General features: G+C 45.4%; 1 protein-coding gene and 1 pseudogene across 1 annotated transcript; both read right to left on the bottom strand.

Annotated features, from left to right (window-relative positions):
* Nucleotides 1-4,279: 4,279 nt before the first annotated feature.
* LOC121297032 (zona pellucida sperm-binding protein 3-like) lies at nucleotides 4,280-8,602 on the bottom strand. Its single transcript, XM_041223045.1, has 10 exons — nucleotides 8,536-8,602; nucleotides 7,804-7,988; nucleotides 7,317-7,423; nucleotides 6,957-7,048; nucleotides 6,549-6,729; nucleotides 6,017-6,125; nucleotides 5,726-5,817; nucleotides 5,286-5,371; nucleotides 4,844-4,957; nucleotides 4,280-4,491 (listed from the first exon to the last, which is right to left on the bottom strand). Exons 1-10 carry the CDS (start codon nucleotides 8,600-8,602, stop codon nucleotides 4,280-4,282), a joined length of 1,245 nt encoding a protein of 414 aa, XP_041078979.1.
* Nucleotides 8,603-15,022: 6,420 nt separating this feature from the next.
* Nucleotides 15,023-19,258, bottom strand: LOC121296939 (annotated as a pseudogene).
* Nucleotides 19,259-20,059: the final 801 nt, after the last annotated feature.

Below are 20,059 nucleotides of genomic sequence, written 5' to 3'. Positions count from 1 at the left end.
TACTGGTACTGTAGGGTCCTCCTTTTGAGCCCATGGTGTCAGCAGAACTGCGCCCTGTTTCATTAAAAGTGACATTTTTAATAGCCATTATGTCTGCCAGACAAGCGAGTGAGCTTCATGCACTGTCCATTGATGACACATGCATGGCTTTTACGGGAAATGACTCGCGGGTAACATTAAGAACAAATCCATCCTTTTTGCCAAAGGTGGTATCCTCATTCCATATTAAACAACCAATGGTTTTGGAAACTTTCAGTCCTCCCCCACAAGAGTCAGAGGAGGACCGTAGACAACACACGCTATGCCCAGTAAAAATCTGGTTTACTCAAGTAAAATATATTGAGTGTATGGAAACCCAAAAACGTTAGGTTACTTACCGTAACCCTGGTTCCATGAAAGAGAAGATGACCACCACTACATTACTGCAGCTGTTGTGTCGAAAAGGGCGTCTTAGGCTACCAGCCTTCAGGGGCCCTGCTCAGGTTGCTGAAGCTGGTGCTGGGCAGTTTGGTGAGTGTTTAGGGTGCTGGCCTTGAAAACCTCTCCTATGACCCTGGTTTGTGGACTGACCAGAACCTGCATTCCCTCTGCCTGCCGGTTGGGCTCGGTTACCTGCAGACGTGACCTGTAGGCGATGCTGTAGGTCACCCAGTGGAGCTATGGGGACTGGGACTGTTCTGGTGACAGCGGCTCGTTATACCCTATGCAGAGGCACGGGGAGGGAGCAACGAGGCCACCTGACGGGATGCCTTGTGTTACTGGTGGGATCTTTGCAGTATCTCTTCCACAGCTGGCTCAAAAGTATGACTTGGGGATATGGGCGCGTCAAGCAACGTGGCCTTATCTGCATTAGGGACTCTAACTTGTGTCAGCCACAGCTGTCTACGAGCTACAACCAAGCTAGCCAGGCTCCGGCCAAGGACTTGCCCTTGGAGACCAGAGATCTGCAGCAACATGCTGGACAGGAGACGCAGCTCTGTGGCCGCAAGATCAGGGAGTGGGGCCTTGCGCAGTACACCATCCAAATATGTGGTCAGCACACTCGCTGTATTAGTCAAGCTAGTTGCCTGTGCTTCTGCTGCTTAGGCTCGCTTTAAATGCGTCTCCGTCACCCTGCATTGAGGGTTCGGGCACATCGGATGGTGGAGTCTACCGGGGGAAACCCCGTAAAGCCGAGCTTACCCGCGTCTTCCAAGGAAGCGAGCAGTGCGGCCTGTTTTAGCACACTAGGCCCCGAGCCCGGGTGGTCCCAGGAGGAGCGTATTGCCTCCATAAAATCTGGGAAGGCCAGGAACTTTTGAGGGCGAGGAGCCAGTGCCCGTATCCGGAAAATGGACTGGTTTGGTTCTGCCGCTGGTGTCCAGGAGACCTGCAGAAAAGCTGCAGCACATCCCATGAGTGCCGAGACCGAGCTGGACAGCAATGGGACTGGTTGCTGAGGCACTCTCAGAGCCAGGCTCTTCCTCAGCAAGGGTCTCACTCATTTGCATCTCAGAGGAGAAAGAAGCTCCATCACCCGAGGCCACTATGGACAGTGTATACTCCTGTACCAACTGAGGTGACCCTTCCCACCCCCCCTGCACTTCCTTGGGGGAGGCGGGGGGTATGGCAATTGGGGCTGCAGTGGGGCCTGGACATGGGCCTGTGCTGGCACCTGTATCGACAAGAGCTCCAGGACCTGGGCCCTCTGTGCCTTGAGGTCGATGATGCCCCTGATCTGCTCAGAACACTTCACAAAGGCTGAATTAACCATTGGCCAAATCTTGACTGAGTGTAACATATACACCAGTATTATTTATTGTGTATAATTGTCAGTCTTGTCTAATAACATGCATAGGTAGTGTAGGGAACACCCTACACTATCTTGTGGAAGTGACCTATATCAGAAATAAAAACCAAACAAAATAAAAAAGACAACATCTATGCAACAATATGTGGTTAATATTAATGGTATGTGCATTTGAATATTCAGTAGCAGCTGTTTTTATGAATAATCTGGATATACTGTTTAATGCTTTATATTTTATAATTATTCTATATATATTGTAGCGTTCTAGGGTAAACAAAAGGGAGGCAGACTACCACAGCAAGATCTCATTCAGGTGTTATTGAGAATGTCAGTAGACCACAACACAGCCCACAGCTGCACGATAGTTGCGCTGTTATACCCCCAAACCCTGCAATTTAGACATAACAAGACACATTATTGGACAACATTAACAAGCACACTGGGCCTACGACTTGATCACACTTCCCACCCCACAGGTGCACAGGAACTCAGGAGGTTGACAAAACACGGAACAGCAACACAAAAAGTCCAGATTGCTACAATATTTATGAATGTGTTATGTTAAACATTTTTATTGCACTTCTAAAGCTTTAAATATTTGGTTTGATACATTTAAAGTATAAAACTGGAAATAATTGTTTTAAAAAATCTGAAATTCATGTAATGAGGTGGGGATGTTTGGCTATGGAAGTTGTTTCCCCTTTAATGGAACTGCAATGGGGTGTATTTGCAAAAATAAACTTCCTCATTGCCACATGCTTATTTTTTTCTTCTGTATCAAATCCTGTAAGGTGTAGGCCCATTTGTTTATATTTTCAGTGGGGAAATTGCACAATATAATGTTCTATTCTGTTCAGTTCTAATACTGATCGCATTTGATGAAACTGAAGTTGTTGAAAGAATCTGTGTCCACTCTGAACTGAACAAACATTATTGAAAATAACTGGAAGCAAAAATCTGTCAACTTGAAGAGGCTGAAACTCACAGCACATTTGCAATTTTAAGAGGCAGGGTTTGAAGTCATTGTAATACTATATGACATTTTCTGCAATCCATTGTTTCAGCTGATAGTGAAAAGGAAGCTGCTAACACATTACCAACATGGACGTCCAACAGGAAATTATTAGCTGCCCAATGCAGCAACACTATGGATTTGCTGTACAACAAAACTGTCTCAATAGGGAGCAGCTTAATCCATCATTTCTACTGAAGGAACAAGTCTGCCTGCAACCCTTCTAGTTCAGCTCAAGCCCCAATTTTAATATAGGGATCCATCCACAAAGGAGCATCCTGCACCATGTAGGGATCTCCCCAAATTCTGGGAGAAGAATTAGATTAGAGAAATTGAAACTTGGAAATCAACCATGTTTATTTTCATTCATACATCTCTCCAGGATTTCTCAAATTCTATGAATTGAACTGGGAATAGAGAGCGTGATCACCGAGGAGTGTTTATTCAGGCTCAGTAGCACAGCTCCAGGTTCAATTGAATTGCACCAACAGACTAATGTTTTCAACCAACTTTGCTTGGTAAGGTCAGTAGTCTTGCAGCCCAATGTTCAGCGACTTGCATGACAGGCGTTTGCGCTTCAGACAATGCTTGGGGTTTTCACACAGAACCCTTGGTCCTAGAATATTTGTTTCAAATTATTTCTCTTCGACTGAAGTTTTTGTCCCCAAAAAAATTTTGTAATTTCTCCCCTTTGAGAAGAGCCCAGAAGAGGGTAAAAAAATAAATGCTAAAGATTGATGAGGAGAAGGATCATTCATATGCAGGGGGTCAAATGAGAAGGAATTTGCTTTTTGAAACATTAACTAGGAAGTAGTTGGAAATTGCACCACATAGCAATTTGAAACCAGTTCAGCAATACTTCTACCTGCACACAACTACAAAACTAAAATTGAAAGTTTTACCAATTGTTCAAGATTACTCTGCCACAGAATTAGTTAAAAGCACCAACATTTTTCAAATGAAAACACAAGTACTGACACCATTAGTGCCCAAAAAACAAAAAAAACAAAAAAAAAGCACCAGGGACAACTGGTTGGTCAGTTACCATTCCACAGTCCAGATTAAACACTCAATGAGAAGTGATGGAACAACCATCTTTCAGAACAATGAATTTCAGCAACAGTGAGCGCTTGCTTCCGTTTGGCATGAAGTCCAGCAACCCAAAGGCAAGTCTTAACTAAATAGAGATCATGACAAATCTCCAAAAGGCAATGCAAGTTATTTGACAGAAAAACTTTAAGTGGACACTAAAAGTTAAATATAAATCAGCCAAGACTGAATTTGACATTGCGTGGAGCAGCCAAAGAGCCCCACAACAAACCACATTTCATTCAGTCCTGCCTTAAGTTTTGTAGAAAGGAACACTTCCACTTGTCAAAAGGCGATTGCTATGACAGAAGCCCTGTATTCAGTTACACAAATCACGAGGTTCTTTCTGTAGCCATTTTTATTTTGCAACATACAAGAAGAAATCAGAATTACTGCTGTGCTGACAAGATGCTTGAAACTGTGCCGACTGTGTGAATTCCATCAGTGGAGGCAGGAATGAGGAGCTCCCTGCTGGACTTGGAGCAGAGTCTGGGATGATGCCACACGCACATGTAGTAGCCCAGAGACAGGGCTCCCAGGAGAGCCATCAGGAGAAGGGGAGCAGCCAGGACAGGCAGCCAGGCTACAGCCTGCTGGGGTTCTGGGGGAAGGAGGAGGAAGGGTTTAAGAACAGGAAGGGCTCCTAATGCAGCCAGTCTCTACACAGTGCCCAGGAGCAGTTTCAATAGGAGAGTCTATTACATTGCAGGGAGCCACACTTTGGCATGGGTGGTAGAGGTGGGCAAAGCCCCTTTGTTCCACTACTACAAATATTCAAGTTTAATCAGTTCCCAGTGGAGATATTGTTGTGCTGTGGCCTTGAATGCTTCAGCAGAAATTGTACAATGCAAGTTAAGGCAACATGACTGCAAGGGAGCGTTTAGTGTGCAAATGAAAGTCAATACCATGCAAGCCAAGTGTACACTGGATTGGAGTCTGCAGGCTGAACTTACCCTCCAGTGACAGAGCAGGGCTCTTCTGGTGGAATTCCCAGCTTCCAGCAGACAGCTCCTCAGGAAGGATCCTCAGGGGTCCCAGCACTGCAGTGTGCGTCAGCCCCTCTTCAGCTGCTCAGGAGAAAGGGAGCCTGGTTAGAAACTGGACCTCCTGCTTTATAGCAATGCATCATGCAGTACCAGTCACAACAGGGGCAGGCAGAGAGGGTGCTGGATGACCCAAAAAGGGGCAAAGTTGTCTTGGAAACAGGCCATAGAGCAATGTACCAGCAAGAGCACAAGTGGCCTCTGGCTGAGGGGGAGCAGTTCTTTGATAAATACTGGGGAACTGTACCACTGAGCATTTCGTGGCTGGCATCCAATTTTAAAAGTCACTCAAACTTGAGGAACTTTCTACAACACCAGTGCATAGTGTATATAGAAAGAGTGAAATTTGTACCCGTGTCCCTCCTCCTCCTTATATTGCAGTTGGAATTGCAGCAGCTGCACACAGAGCTCAGACCAGGGTTATCCAGGAGCTCCCAGCTGGAACACAAGAGCAGGACACTGAACCTAGGGACATTGCAATAGACTTCTACTTGATAGAACAGTACTATGAAGTTGGTCCCCATGATTTACACACACTACACTTACATGTTAAAAAAGCAGGAGTGACCTATGCACAGAAGGTTCCACTATAGTGCTAGAGGTTGCCTAGGGACATGAATCCACCTCATTATCCCAGTTAGTGAGAACAGTCAGAAAGCACTGCAAGTTCCACACAACTGTCAGGAGGCACAGAACTAATTGTGCAGATTAAGAAACAAGCCCTGGGTCACTGGACCCAACAGCCCTGCACTCCTTGTTCAGAGAGCAACCTCAGCAGGGTCCAGTCCTTACCTCCTGGTTCTCTGGTTGAATGAACAGGCTTTCTTGGTGGGGTCATTGAGCTGGGCAGGGTCCCAGGCCAGTAGCCGGCAATGGATATAGACCTAGGGAAAATAATGTATTTAAAATAAAATCTCCCACCGAGCATTTGCTTCAGATTATTGCTCTAGAACCTCCAAAATGTACTTCAGCATTACAAGGACAGCATCAGATCCTCACCAAGACAACACACCAGGGAGAGTCTTGGTAAGTAGCTGCCCTGAGCCCTCTAAAATAATGCAGCTTAGCCCATCAAATACTCACATCTGTATTCAGTTGTGTAAACCTGAAGGCCTGGACAACCAGACGGATCTCAGAGGTCTGGACTCTGGGCAGGAACCTGGAGTTACCAGCCTGTCTATCTACAAAGCATGTGCAGAGAGAGAGAGCACAGAGCCGGGGGAGACACTTGCCAGGACTGGGGGACTGCAGAAAACCACCAGAGAGGAGCAAGCCAGCCAGCCTTCCTGTAGAAGTCACATTCCAGCCCTTGGTGTTATGTGCACTATACAAAGTTTGAACCAACTTTGATCTGTCTTCACAGACCTTGGTTAACAGTAATTATGGACATCTGCCCTAAAGAAGGATTTTGTAGTCCAACAAGTACCAATTAAGGGTCTGTAATCCTATTACAGAGCTATATAAAAGAACCATGCCTTCCCAGTCTTTAGTTCAACTGAGATTACCATGTTCAAAGCTAACCATTCAACACCTCTTCCTAAAACCAAGCACAACTATTGTTCTCCCAAGTGCTAAACATTAAGCCTTTACTATATGGCTCACAATGAATATCTACCCGCGGTTGGTGATGAGCGGGTAGGTCTGGCTTAAAGGGCTCAGCGCTGGAGTGCTGGCAGCGACACACGCTTCTATGTAGACCATCAGCGCCATGTGGAATTGCTGCTTCACTGCAGCCGCGATGTTGATGGGCGACCCCAGGAAGAACAGACTGGAGGTGCGTGAGGCTGAGAAGTCATCTGAGACAAAGGACAGGAGCATGAGAACAGCAACCCACCCAACCCATCTCACTAGCCAGGACAGAGCAGCATTGACCAGCACCAGAGGAATTAGCCAAAACATTTTCTATTTGACTGAAGGATGTGACCCAAGGAGTACCACCAGCTGCTCCTCCTGCCAGGTTAGTGTTGCACTGGACACCTTTCTAGAACAAGAAACAGTGCGCATTGCAGGACAGCAAACTCACCATTCATAATCCCCATGGTAAACTCCAGCTTCCCAAATCCAGAGGCATCCCCAAGTGCAGGGTTATATACTGGAGGAGTCCAGCCAGCAGGTCTGGAGAACACAGGTAGAAAGCTTTAGTTAGATCAGCAACAAAGTTTGTATTTAGCAGAACAGTGAGAAGAGCCTTCATAAAAAAAGAAAAACCAACCCATTGGCAATAGTTGCCTTCACAATAAGGAAGCAGGGCCAAAAACTCATGAAGTAAAAATCAATTTCATCATGCACAGATTACTATATTCAGTGCCAGACTGGGTATACTCCAACTGCTCTCCATTAAAAAGGCAATAACTACAAAGAGTTATAGCCATTCAACACTCACTTGGTATAGGTGCATACAACAGCCTGATTGAATGGAGACTGGTAGAAGCCACTCTGGGTGGGCTTGTAGGTCAGCACATTCATGTAACTGGTGATGTTGGCAGTAACCTGGCCAAGACATTGAAGTCAGATTTAAAAACACTTGATCTGCAGTTCAGGGTAAGGCCCACCTCCATAGTTAGCCTTCACAAAACTGGCATCACAACACACACTGCATGTCAGCAAAAAGCATGCATTTAGTTGTAAAACTGAAAATACTGACATCATTAATGTGAGCTGCTACTACAACACTTATTGCTTAATCATGCATGTAACACATCCTAGCCAGAATGACATGCTAGATATCACTGTTCCAACAGTAGCCAATATTGTATCAACCATACAGTAAACACCAAATGCAGTTTAAAAAGCATGTACAGGTTAACACAGTGCAATTTGAGCTCAAACAATTCTTGCTTGAACCAAACAAGCTATAAAAAGCCACTTACCATGCGCATAAAGCGGCAGTCCAGCAGGCCGTACTGGAACACCACCATGTTATTACCGGCACTGCTGCTGGATGGAGGGCAAGTTCCCAGCAGGAGGCCACTCGGGTCCAGAGGTAACGCTGGTCGAAAGTAATCCAGCAACACCCTCACAGCCACAGAGTCCACACCACAGGCTGTACTCACAGCTACAGCAGGGGAACACATTCAAAACAAAGCATCATTGCATTTCATTTTAGATTTTATATAATACAAGGTTTATTTTTTTAACTATGAATGTACATCTACAGCAAAGTTATAAAGCACCCTATAGAGAAATGAAGCTTGTTGAACACATTAATAAAGTTAATGTAAAAAATTATCACTATGTAGTTAATCATATCTTAAGTCAATCAAAATTAAATGTGACATCTCAAAATCCAACATTTACTACTGTACTGCCATTAGGGCTCCTGGTAGACTTTTCCAATATTAGGTAGAATAATTTCTGTTTTTTAAAATGTCTCAATCCTAGGAGATGCAAAGCTTTTAACCATAGCTGTACAAATACCTATAACACCACCTTGTTTAGCTATTTAAGAGCGGTAACCATGCACTGTTAAGTGTTGCACAAGATGCCATCATCGTTTGGATATCAGTAAAATGATTCTGTCAACAAACCAGAATTACATTTACAGACAGCGCTACTAACAGAATGCATGAACCAGACCGACACCACGAGTAACCTCATATTACCTTCCTGCGGTGCAACAAACGCTACACAGCAAAGCGCTATCACAACACATTCCCGAACTAGCTCCATCTTGAACCAACAATTACCTACCAAACACTGCAGTCCAGGTGACTTTGTAGTGCAATTCATTTGCACCTTGAGGCAATTAACACCGCGGTAACCACTGACACACGTGTGATGAGTTGTGACATGCCGCACATTATCATGCACATCCCAGACAATAAAAATACTCAACAGTTAACATTATTTTAAAAATGGACAAAACGTACTACCTTGTTAATACACCACATTAGACCACGTTGCAGATGCACCAGCTACGCGTAAATTCAAATTTAGCTTAGTTAAATGGCGTAATTATTGACTAACTTTTACAACTGACGTTATTAGAGGCTTCGCGTTTATAAGATGGTTCAGGTGCAGTCCGGGCAGACTGAGTGGAGCATCATTCATAGTGCAGTAGTATATCACACTGCGCTCAGGTTTGCGTGGAGGGTGATAGAAAAAATAATGAACGGCTATCACATGTATTGCTTTTTAATGCTAAATATTTATCAATGCATTCTAGGTATGAGCTACCATTAATCTTTCAATGTATTCCTATTCAGAATGTCTGTATTTAAGACAGGGTCCAGTATTAGAAAGACATAAATAGACCACGAGTTAAGAAAAACAGCAGTGATGTTAATGGACCTTTCCCATACATTCTTTATATGTTTCTACAGCGGCTGCAATCCACAGGGACAAGGGACTAAATGATGTTAAAAAACAAACAAACAAAAAAACTAGTGCCTATAATTAAGCAATATATTTAATGTAAAGAAAACGTCCATTTCTTACTTTCTCATAGCTGCTTCTGTATGACCGTTATACTAACGATTCGGTCAATGGCCGACAAAATAACATTATGTCTGGTGCAGGTGGGGTCTGCATCCCGTTTTCTAAATAGCGGTAGTTCGATTCCCGCGTTCTAGTTTGAGAATATTAAACGTTTAAATCTTTCCTTCTTTCTTTCTTTCTTTCTTTCTTTCTTTCTTTCTTTCTTTCTTTCGCTTAAAAAACACCGATTAGACAAACGTGTATTGACATTTGATTTTGCGGTTTAAATAGCTATACAGTAGCTTTATATGAATAAAGCAATCACATTTAATTGTATTTCCGCAAAAACTGTAATTTCTAAATAACAATGCGAGAACATTATGAACTTTATTTCAAGCTCGCTTGAAGCTGTGTGTTTTACCACCCTGCTACATTGCTTGGGTTAACTCCCTGCATGAATAATAAATACATAAATAATAAATCAATGACGTGTCTCTCATAAATATTATTTACGGTTCCCTTTCAATTCGACGATGGTCACCAACAATATCGTCATGGGACGGTAGGTGTCACTGAGCTTTTTCTATCAAAGGTGCCGATAGTCCCCCTTCCCTTTGGTGACGTCCTCGGTCCCGCCTACCGAGGGTACATAACCGTCACGCAGGGAAGCCTCATTGTCTTTTAGCTTCTCAAGAATGTACGGTAAGACTTCTGTGCTGCATTGAGCCGTTTTGTTATTGCTTAGAAAGCGCTGCGTTGAGTTGCTGCTAGTTCCCCTGCACTTTGTGCTGAAAGCTGGCTTCGCCGCTTTTTCCGGAATCAGTAGCTCTTAATTCGTAGCCTTTTTTTCTACTACTTACTATATTCAGCACCTGCTCGCTATGCGTGTCAGGCCGCTTCTCTTCTGTCTGTCGTCTTTTAGTCGACTGCCAGTAGTAAGCAGTATTATTAAGACTGTGTGTGTGTTTTTCACTGGGGTTCAGCTTGCCTTGTCCCCAGTGTCGAGCTAGCCCACCAGCCACCTGCGCAGAGGATTAGCTGCAGGGCGGCTGCTTACAGCCGGACCAGCAGTGTACTCCTCACCGAGGCTTGCCCCGTTGTTGAGGTATATACGCAGGCTGCAGTGGCCTTTCACCACGTGTGTGCTCTCCCCTATTTGTACTGCTGTATTATCACTGTATACCATTTTTGTATTATTGTATTGTGTTTGCTGTGTTGTGAACAAAGTCAATCACCCGCCGCGGCTTCGGCCCTGTCAGTGCAGGCAGGCAGTGCACCAGTGCTACGCGGTACTCGGTGTGCACGGTGCCTGGTTCTGCACGGTACTCGGTGCAGGTGTGCATGCGGTGCCCGTTGCTCTCTGTGCATTCGGTGCACATTATACCGGTGCTGTTAAGTACGCACATTGCGCACAGCACCCGTTGCCCCTTGCTTAGTGAGAACGGGACTCGGTGCACGTGATGCGCATTATACTTGTTGCTGCACTGCACACGGTGCCTCGTGCACACAGTATGCACGGCGCAGTGCTTGGGTGCACACAGTGGGCATAGTATCTAGAGTTGCACGATACTCACAGCATGTGGTGCACGGTACACGTTGCGCGCAGTGCAGTGGTACCTATACCCAGCTATAACGGGCAGGGCTGGATTTCATGCCTGTGAGGCCTGTGGGACTAACATCCCACAGGAGGACAGGCACTCCATGTGTGCACGGTGCTTAGTGCCCAACCACACCTCCTTTTCATTTTTTTTTCTTTTTCTGAGTGGAACCAGCTTTGGACCTACCTGTTCTGCAGGGTTGTTATGGCAAAATGCAACATCTCATTTCCTGTGATGTCTACTTTAATGGAAAGCTTTATGAATGAATTTATCCAAGGAAGTAGCAGACTCAAGCAGGTCTGAATTTTCTATGTTCATCATTTATCCAGTAGGTCAGCCCCGAGTGCTAGCCAACCGCCTGGAGGGTCGCACAGGGGCGTTCTTTGTCCCCCACAGTGGGTCCTTCCCAGCCACGCCACCCGACACTCTGGGGGGGGATCCCTTGTGTGCAAGCATCTGTGTCCACCCGCAGCCACTTCTCTTTGCCTTTGGTGAGACGGGTAAAGAAGTCACAGCAGGCGCGGTATATTATGGGCATGAAAGCTCAAATCACCCATATCATGGAGGTTTCGGAGAAGCAACAGGCCCCACTGGTTCTGGCCGTGGCCCCCGTGTTGCTCTGCCCTCTCCCCCAGTGCCAACCAGAGTCGCTGTACCGACCCCTGACCTCCCCGTGGGAGAACAGGGAGAGCGGGACGACCGAGCACTTTGTTCTGACGAGGACACGCTCTTCATTGCTGCCTCGTGGAGGGAGTCCACTTTTCCATCGGAGATGGAGGTCGAGGTGAAACCTGAGTTCCAAAACGGGCACGGTTCCTAGTTCTGAGGTCTCCTCAATCACTGCAGGTCCCCTGGACAACAGAGGCAGAGCCCCGTCGATTCGTCTTTCGGCTGCATGACGTGCTCCTCGGCCCCAACCCTTCCCCTCTTTCCCTGATTTTATGGAGGAGGCACACTCCTCTCCCAGCCACAGGGCCTGCGCAGTTGAGACACAGTTCTCAACTAGCCTTGCTGGAGGGGACAGAGAAGCTGGGCCTGGCGGTGTTTTCCCCTGTAGACTCCACCATCGCAACCTTGGTGAAGGCTGCACTGGTGGGAGGTCTGCCACCCTATGTGCCCAAACCTGCAATGCAGGATTACGGAGACACATGTCTGTAGGGCTTACGTGGCTGGGGCCCAGAGTACCTGCTTGGCTAATACATCCAGTATGCTGGTTGTATACATGGATGGGCTCTTGCGTGACACCCTGCTCCCTGAGCCGGTGGCCACTGAGTTGCGATTATTATCGCATACGTTGCTCCCGATCTCCGGCCTACAGGGGCAGGCCCTGGACCGGAGCCTGGCAGGCCTAGTGGTTGCGCGCAGACCACTGTGGCTGTTGCAGGTTCGGGTGCCTGATGCTGATAAGGCTGCACTTTTGCACGCACCTATATCGCTAGGCCACACTTTTGGTCCAGCGGTGCAGGAGATCCTGCAGCGATCTCTTTGAGAATGCAAATCGTTTAGGCAGGCAACCGCGTTGCTCCCTGCCCCGCTCCAGATCGGGATAGGTCGAGCCGCTGGCACACACCCCCAATGCGGAGAGTCACCAGCATGGTGCCAGTTCCCACAGCCCCGCTGGGTGACCTTAGGCGTCGCCTACAGGCCTCACATCAGGTGAGGGACAGGACACTCCCCCACAGTGCAGGGCGCGGCCGTGGTCGGCACGCACAGCAGTACCCTAGAAGGCGGATCCAGGTCACTTGCCTTAGGCAACCGTCTCAGCCAGCCCCGCCTCCGTCGCCCCAGCAGGGCTCCTGAAGGCTTGCAGCCACAGACTCCGTTCATGGCACAACAGCTGCACTACTGGCGTGCTTGCACCTCCGATGCGCTGGGTGGTGATGATGGACGCCTCCAACTCAGGTTGGGGTGCGGTTTGCGAAGGCAGAGTCGTCAGCGGACCCTGGTCGGGCAATTGGACGTCCCTGACTATCAATATGCTGGAGCTGCAGGCAGTGTTCCTTGCCCTCCAGCACTTCCTGCCCATAGTGCGGAACAAGCATGTGTTGATTTGCATGGACAATACATCAGTGGTGGCATATGTCAACCACCAGGGTGGCATTTGGTCCCCGGGGTTACATCACCTTGCCTTCAGGCTTCTGATTTGGGCCCAACAGAACCTGCTGTCCCTTCAGGTGATGCATGTCCTGGGCACCGACAATCGGGCGGCAGACCTCCTCGCGAGGGAGGAGTTGTTTCCCCTTTAACGGAACTGCAGTAGGATGTATTGCAGAAATTAACGTTTCCATTGCCACATTCTTATTTTTTTCTTCTGTATCAAATGCTGTATAGTGTAGGCCCATTTGTGCAATTTTCCCACTGAATATATATATATAAACAATATAATATTGTTCTATTCTGTTCAATTCTAATACTAATTACATTTGATGAAGCTGAACATACTGAAGTTGTTCAAAGAATGTGTCCACTCTGATCTGATTTGAACCAACCCTTGAAAATACCTGGAAGCAAAAATCTGTCAGCTTGTGAAGAGGTTGAAACTTAACATCTTTGCAATTTTAATAATTAATCCATCATTTCTACTGAAGAAACCATTCTGCCTGCAACCCTTCTAGTTCAGCTCAAGCCCCAATTTTAATATATAGGGATCCATCCACGAAGGAGCATCCTGCACCATGTAGGGATCTCCCAAAACTCTGGGATTCTCAAAGAATTAGATTAGAGAAATTGAGTCTTGGAAATCAACCCTGTTCATTTTCAAATATTTATCCATTTCGAGGACTTCTCAAATTCTATTAACTCCCCTCCCCAGGTGGAAAACAGAAAAAAACCTGGGTAAATTAGTTCAATAAACAGGGAATGTGGAGTGTGATCACAGAGGAGTGTTTATTCAGGCTCAATAGCACAGCTCCCGGTTTGCCAACAGACTCACATAGATGTTTTCAGCCACCTTTGCTTGGTAATGTCTAATCTTGTAGCCTGAGGTTCAGTGACTCACGTGACAGGAGTTTGAGCTTTGAACAATGATTGGGGTTTTCACACAGAACCCTTGGTCCTAGGATATTTGTTTTGAGCAATTTTAAAGCCATTATTTTTTCTTCCACTTTGAAGCTTGTTTTTCTCCCAATTTGTAATTTCTACTGTTTGAGAACAATTCTACTGAAATATTGGATACAGTTCAGGTTTTTTTTTTTATAGTTGTAGCTAAATCCCCTGCAGACATTTGACAATAGTAATGTCTGTTAGTTACATGCATTCACTCAGTTGCAAGATTAATTAGAAGGTGTAGACAAGCAGAAGGATAATTTGCATGCAAGGGGTCAAATGAAAAGGAACTTTTTAAAACATTAACTAGCAAGTGGAGATGGAAATTGCAAGGTAGCAATTTGAAACAGGTTCAGCAACATTTCTACATGCACAGAACAAAACTAAATTGAAAGTTTTGCCAAGTAGCAGGTAATGTTCAAGCAGTCCTCTAAATTGTGCCATAATGTTATGCACACTAACATTTCAAATGAAACAAATACTTTGACATCATTAGAGTGCCCAAAAACCACACATTTAAAAATCAAGGCACCAGGGACAGTGGATTGGCCAGTTAACAGCCATTCCACAGTCCTGATTAAACACTCAATCAGAAGTGATGGAACAGTCTTCTTTCAGACCAGGAATTTCAGCAACAGCAAGTGTTTGCTTCCATTTGGCATGAAAGTCAAGCAAGTCCTAACTAAATAGAGATCATGACAGATCTCCAAATAACTTGCATACTTAAACGAGGCGGACGCTCAAGTCAAATATGAAACCGTCATTGTGTGGCATAGCAAGACAGTAGAGGAATGGAGTAGCCAAGACCACCCCAAAAATTGAAAAGTTTAGCTTCAAACCTTATTGAAGTTTGTAGAAAGGAACACTTCCACTTGACAAAGGTTACTGCTATGACAGAAGCCCTGTACTCAGTTACACAACTCAGACCAGAGAGGTTCTTTTTGTAGCCATTTTTATTTTGCAACATACAAGAAATCAGAATTGCTGTGCCAACATGCTGGAAACAGTGTCAACTGCTGTGTGCATTCCATCAATGGGGGCAGGAATGAGGAGCTCCCTGCTGGACTTGGAGCAGAGTCTGGGATGATGCCACACACACATGTAGTAGCCCAGAGACAGGGCTCCCAGGAGAGCCATCAGGAGAAGTGGAGCAGCCAGGACAGGCAGCCAGGCCACAGCCTGCTGGGGCTCTGGGGGACAAGGAAGGGTTTAAGAACAGGAAGGGCTCCCAGTGCAGCCATTCTCTATAGTGCCCAGGAGCAGTTTCAATAGGAGGGTCTGTTACTCCCTGCAGTTCCTAAAGAGACACTTGGCATGGGTGGTAGGAGGTGGGCAAAGTTCCTTTGTTCCACTACTAGGAATACTCAAGTTTAGTCCATTTTCCAATGGAGAGATTATGGTTGTGTTGTGGCCTTGAATGCTTTGGCAGAAATTGTACAATGCAAGTTAAGGAAATGACTGCAAGGGAGCGTGTAGTGTACAAATGAAAGTCAATACCATGCAAGCCAAGTGTACACTGGATTGGAGTCTGCAGGCTGAACTCACCCTCCAGTGACTGAGCAGGGCTCCTCTGGTGGAATTCCCAGCTTCCAGTAGACAGCTCCTCAGGAAGGATCCTCAGGGGTCCCAGCACTGCAGTGTGTGTCAGCCCCTCAGCTGCTCAGGAGAAAGGGAGCCTGGTTAGAAACTGGACCTGCTGCTGCTTTGGAACAATGGTACCTCATGATGCAGTCACTACAACAGGTAAAGAGGGTGCTGGATGAAAACCCAAGAGGCAAAGTTGTCTTGCCAATGGGCCACTGAGCAAGTGGCCCCTGGTTCAGTGGGAATTTGATAAAATACTGAGGAACTGTACCACTGAGCATCTTATTGGCTGCCATGCAATTTAAAGTTATCCTACAAGACACTAGTGCATACTGTATATAAACAGCAGAATTAGTACCTGTGTCCCTCCTCTTCCTCATATTGCAGTTGGAATTACAGCAGCTGCACACAGAGCTCCGACCAGGGTTATCCAGGAGCTCCCAGCTGGAACAAGAGCAGGACACTGAACCCAGAGACATTGCAATAGACTTCTACTTGATAGAACAGTACTATAAAGTTGGTTCATGATTTACACATGCTACACAGACACGTAGAAATGCAGGAGTGACCTATACGCTCAGAAGGTTCCACAATAGCCAGGATTTGTTTAGGACACTATAGTGCAAGTGGTTTCCTAGGGACAGGCATCCACCCCATTATCCCCAGTTACTGGGAACAGCGAGAAAGCACAGCAAAGTCCACAAAACCAGTTGGAGATTAAGAAACAAGTCCTGGGTTACAGGACCCAACAGCCCTGCACTCCTTGTTCAGAGAGCAACCTCAGCAGAGTCCAGTCCTTACCTCCTGGTTCTCTGGTTGAATGAACAGGCTTTCTTGGTGGGGTCATTGAGCTGGGCAGGGTCCCAGGCCAGTAGCCGGCAATGGATATAGACCTAGGGAAAATAATGTATTTAAAATAAAATCTCCCACCGAGCATTTGCTTCAGATTATTGCTCTAGAACCTCCAAAATGTACTTCAGCATTACAAGTACAGCATCAGATCCTCACCAAGACAACACACCAGGGAGAGTCTTGGTAAGTAGCTGCCCTGAGCCCTCTAAAATAATGCAGCTTAGCCCATCAAATACTCACATCTGTATTCAGTTGTGTAAACCTGAAGGCCTGGACAACCAGACGGATCTCAGAGGTCTGGACTCTGGGCAGGAACCTGGAGTTACCAACCTGGCCATCTACAAAGCATCTGCAGAGAGAGAGAGAGCACTGAACAGGGGGAGACACTTGCCAGGACTGGGGGACTGCAGAAAACCACCAGAAAGGAGCAAGCCAGCCAACCTTCCTGTAGAAATCACATTCCAGCCCTTGGTGTTATGTGCACTATACAAAGTTTGAACCAACTTTGATCTGTCTTCACAGACCTTGGTTAACAGTAATTATGGACATCTGCCCTAAAGATGGATTTTGTAGTCCAACAAGTACCAATTAAAGGTCTGTAATCCTATTACAAAACTATATAAAAGAACCATGCCTTCCCAGTCTTTAGTTCAACTGAGATTACCATGTTCAAAGCTAACCATTCAACACCTCTTCCTAAAACCAAGCACAACTATTGTTCTCCCAAGTGCTAAACATTAAGCCTTTACTATATGGCTCACAATGAATATCTACCCGCGGTTGGTGATGAGCGGGTAGGTCTGGCTTGAAGGGCTCAGCGCTGGAGTGCTGGCAGCGACACACGCTTCTATGTAGACCATCAGCGGCATGTGGAATTGCTGCTTCACTGCAGCTGCGATGTTGATGGGCGACCCCAGGAAGAACAGACTGGAGGTGCGTGAGGCTGAGAAATCATCTGAGACAAAGGACAGGAGCATGAGAACAGCAACCCACCCAACCCATCTCACTAGCCAGGACAGAGCAGCATTGACCAGCACCAGAGGAATTAGCCAAAACATTTTCTATTTGACTGAAGGATGTGACCCAAGGAGTACCACCAGCTGCTCCTCCTGCCAGGTTAGTGTTGCACTGGACACCTTTCTAGAACAAGAAACAGTGCGCATTGCAGGACAGCAAACTCACCATTCATAATCCCCATGGTAAACTCCAGCTTCCCAAACCCAGAGGCATCCCCGAGTGCAGGGTTATACACTGGAGGAGTCCAGCCAGCAGGTCTGGAGAAGACAGACAGCGTTAATGCAGCAACACATCAAGACAGTTTGCATTTAGCAGAACACTGCAAGAGCCTTTATGAAGTCAAATTAAAACCTACTGGCAACAGTTGCCTTCAGTAAGGAAGCAGGTCCAGAAATCCTAAAGCACCAAGTCAATTTGATCATGCACACATTACTGTATTCAGTGCCACACAGACTGGGTTTACTCCAACTACTCTCCATTAAAAAGCCAAGAACTACAAGGAGTTATAACCATTCAATGCTCACTTGGTATAGGTGCACACAACAGCCTGATTGAATGGAGACTGGTAGAAGCCACTCTGGGTGGGCTTGTAGGTCAGCACATTCATGTAACTGGTGATGTTGGCAGTAACCTGGCCAAGACATTGAAGTCAGATTTAAAAACACTTGATCTGCAGTTCAGGGTAAGGCCAACCTCCATAGTTAACCTTCACACAACTGGCGTCACAGCACACACTGCATGTCAGCAAAAAACATGCATTTAGTTGGGCAAAACTGAAAACACTGAAGTCATTAACCTTTGAGCTGCTACTACAATACTTATTGCTTAGTCATGCATGTAGCACATCCTAGCCAGAATGACATGCTAGATATCACAGCTGCTCCAACAGTAGCCAGTATTGTATCAACCATGCAGTAAACACCAAATGCAGATATTTTAAAAAGCATGTATAGTAACAGTGCAATTTGAGCTCAAACAATTCTTGCTTGAACCCAACATACAAGCCATTAAAAGTCACTTACCATGCGCATAAAGCGGCAGTCCAGCAGGCCGTACTGGAACACCACCATGTTATTACCGGCGCTGCTGCTGGATGGAGGGCAAGTTCCCAGCAGGAGGCCACTCGGGTCCAGCGGTAACGCCGGTCGAAAGTAATCCAGCAACACCCTCACAGCCACAGAGTCCACACCACAGGCTGCACTCACAGCTACAGTAAGGGAACACATTCAAAACAAAGGTGCTTTATTTTAGGTTTCATGTAATGCAAGGTTTAATTTTGTAACTATGAATGTACAGCTATGGCAAAGTCTTGAAGCACCCTGTAGAAATTAATAAAGCCTACTGCACAACATTACATTAACTTAATAAATTAAATATCACTGTAGTTAAGTCATATCTTAAACCAATCAAAATTAAAATGTGACATTTCAAAGTCCAACATTTAATACTGTACTACCATTAGGGCTCCTGGTACACTTCTCCAATATTACATAGGTTCTTATTTTTTTGTTTTTAAATGTCTCAATCCTAGGAGATGCAAAGCTTTTAGCCATAGCTGTACAGCTACCTATAACACCACCTTGGTTGCCACTCTTAAATAGCTAAACATGCACTGTTAAGTGTTGCACAAGATGCCATCATCCTCTGTATATCAGGAAAACGATTCTGTCAACAAACCACAATTACAAACAGTGCTACTAACAGAATGCATGAACCACGCTAACACCACGAGTAACCTCATATTACCTTCCTGCGGTGCAACAAACGCTACACAACAAAGCGCTATCACAACACATTCCCGAACTAGCTCCATCTTGAACCAACAGTTACCTACCAAACACTGCAGTCCAGGTGACTTTGTAGTGCAATTCATTTGCACCTTTAGGCAATTAACACCGCGGTAACCACTGACACGTGTGATGAGTTGTGACATGCCGCACATCATTATGCACATCCCAGACAATAAAAATACTCAACAGTTAACATTAATTTAAAAATGGGACACAACGTACTACCTTGTTAATACGCCTCGTTGCGGATGCACCAGCTATGCGTAAATTCAAATTTAGCTTAGTTAAATGGCGTAATTATTGACTAACTTTTACAACTGACCTTATTAGAGGCTTCGCGTTTATAAGATGGCTCAGGAGGAGTTCGGGCAAACTGATTGGAGCATCATTCATAGTGCAGTAGTATATATATATATATATATATATATATATATATATATATATATATATATATATATATATATATATATACCATACTGTGCTCAGGTTTGTGTGGAGGGTGAACAAACAATAATGAACGACTATTAAGAAATTACATGTATTGCTTTTTAATGCTAAATATGTATCAATGTATTCTACAATTAATCTTTCAATGCATTCATATTCAGAATGTCTGTATTTAAGACAGGGTCCGTTATTAGAAAGACATAAATAGACTACGAGTTAAGAAAAACAGCAGTGATGTTAATGGACCTTTCCCATACATTCTTTATATGTTTCTACAGCGGCTGCAATCCACAGGGACAAAAAAGAAAGAAACAAAAAAAACCCAACTAACAACTAGTGCCTACAATTAAGCAATATGTAATGTAAAAAAAACGTTA

The sequence above is a fragment of the Polyodon spathula genome, chromosome 22, assembly GCF_017654505.1.
Source record: "Polyodon spathula isolate WHYD16114869_AA chromosome 22, ASM1765450v1, whole genome shotgun sequence".
Classification (NCBI taxonomy): domain Eukaryota; kingdom Metazoa; phylum Chordata; class Actinopteri; order Acipenseriformes; family Polyodontidae; genus Polyodon; species Polyodon spathula.
Note: the sequence above shows the minus strand (reverse complement) of the source record. Positions and strands in the feature narration are given on the sequence as shown.

What these genes read in the sequence shown, in the direction of transcription:
- LOC121297032 (XM_041223045.1), bottom strand. Translation starts at nt 8,602, where the DNA reads ATGGAGCTAGTTCGGGAATGTGTTGTGATAGCGCTTTGCTGTGTAGCG. An exon ending in GTTTGTTGCACCGCAGGAAG is followed by an intron (nt 7,989 to 8,535) that starts GTAATATGAGGT and finishes CCCCTGCTGTAG; the next exon opens with CTGTGAGTACAGCCTGTGGT. An exon ending in TACCATGGGGATTATGAATG is followed by an intron (nt 6,730 to 6,956) that starts GTGAGTTTGCTG and finishes CCTTTGTCTCAG; the next exon opens with ATGACTTCTCAGCCTCACGC.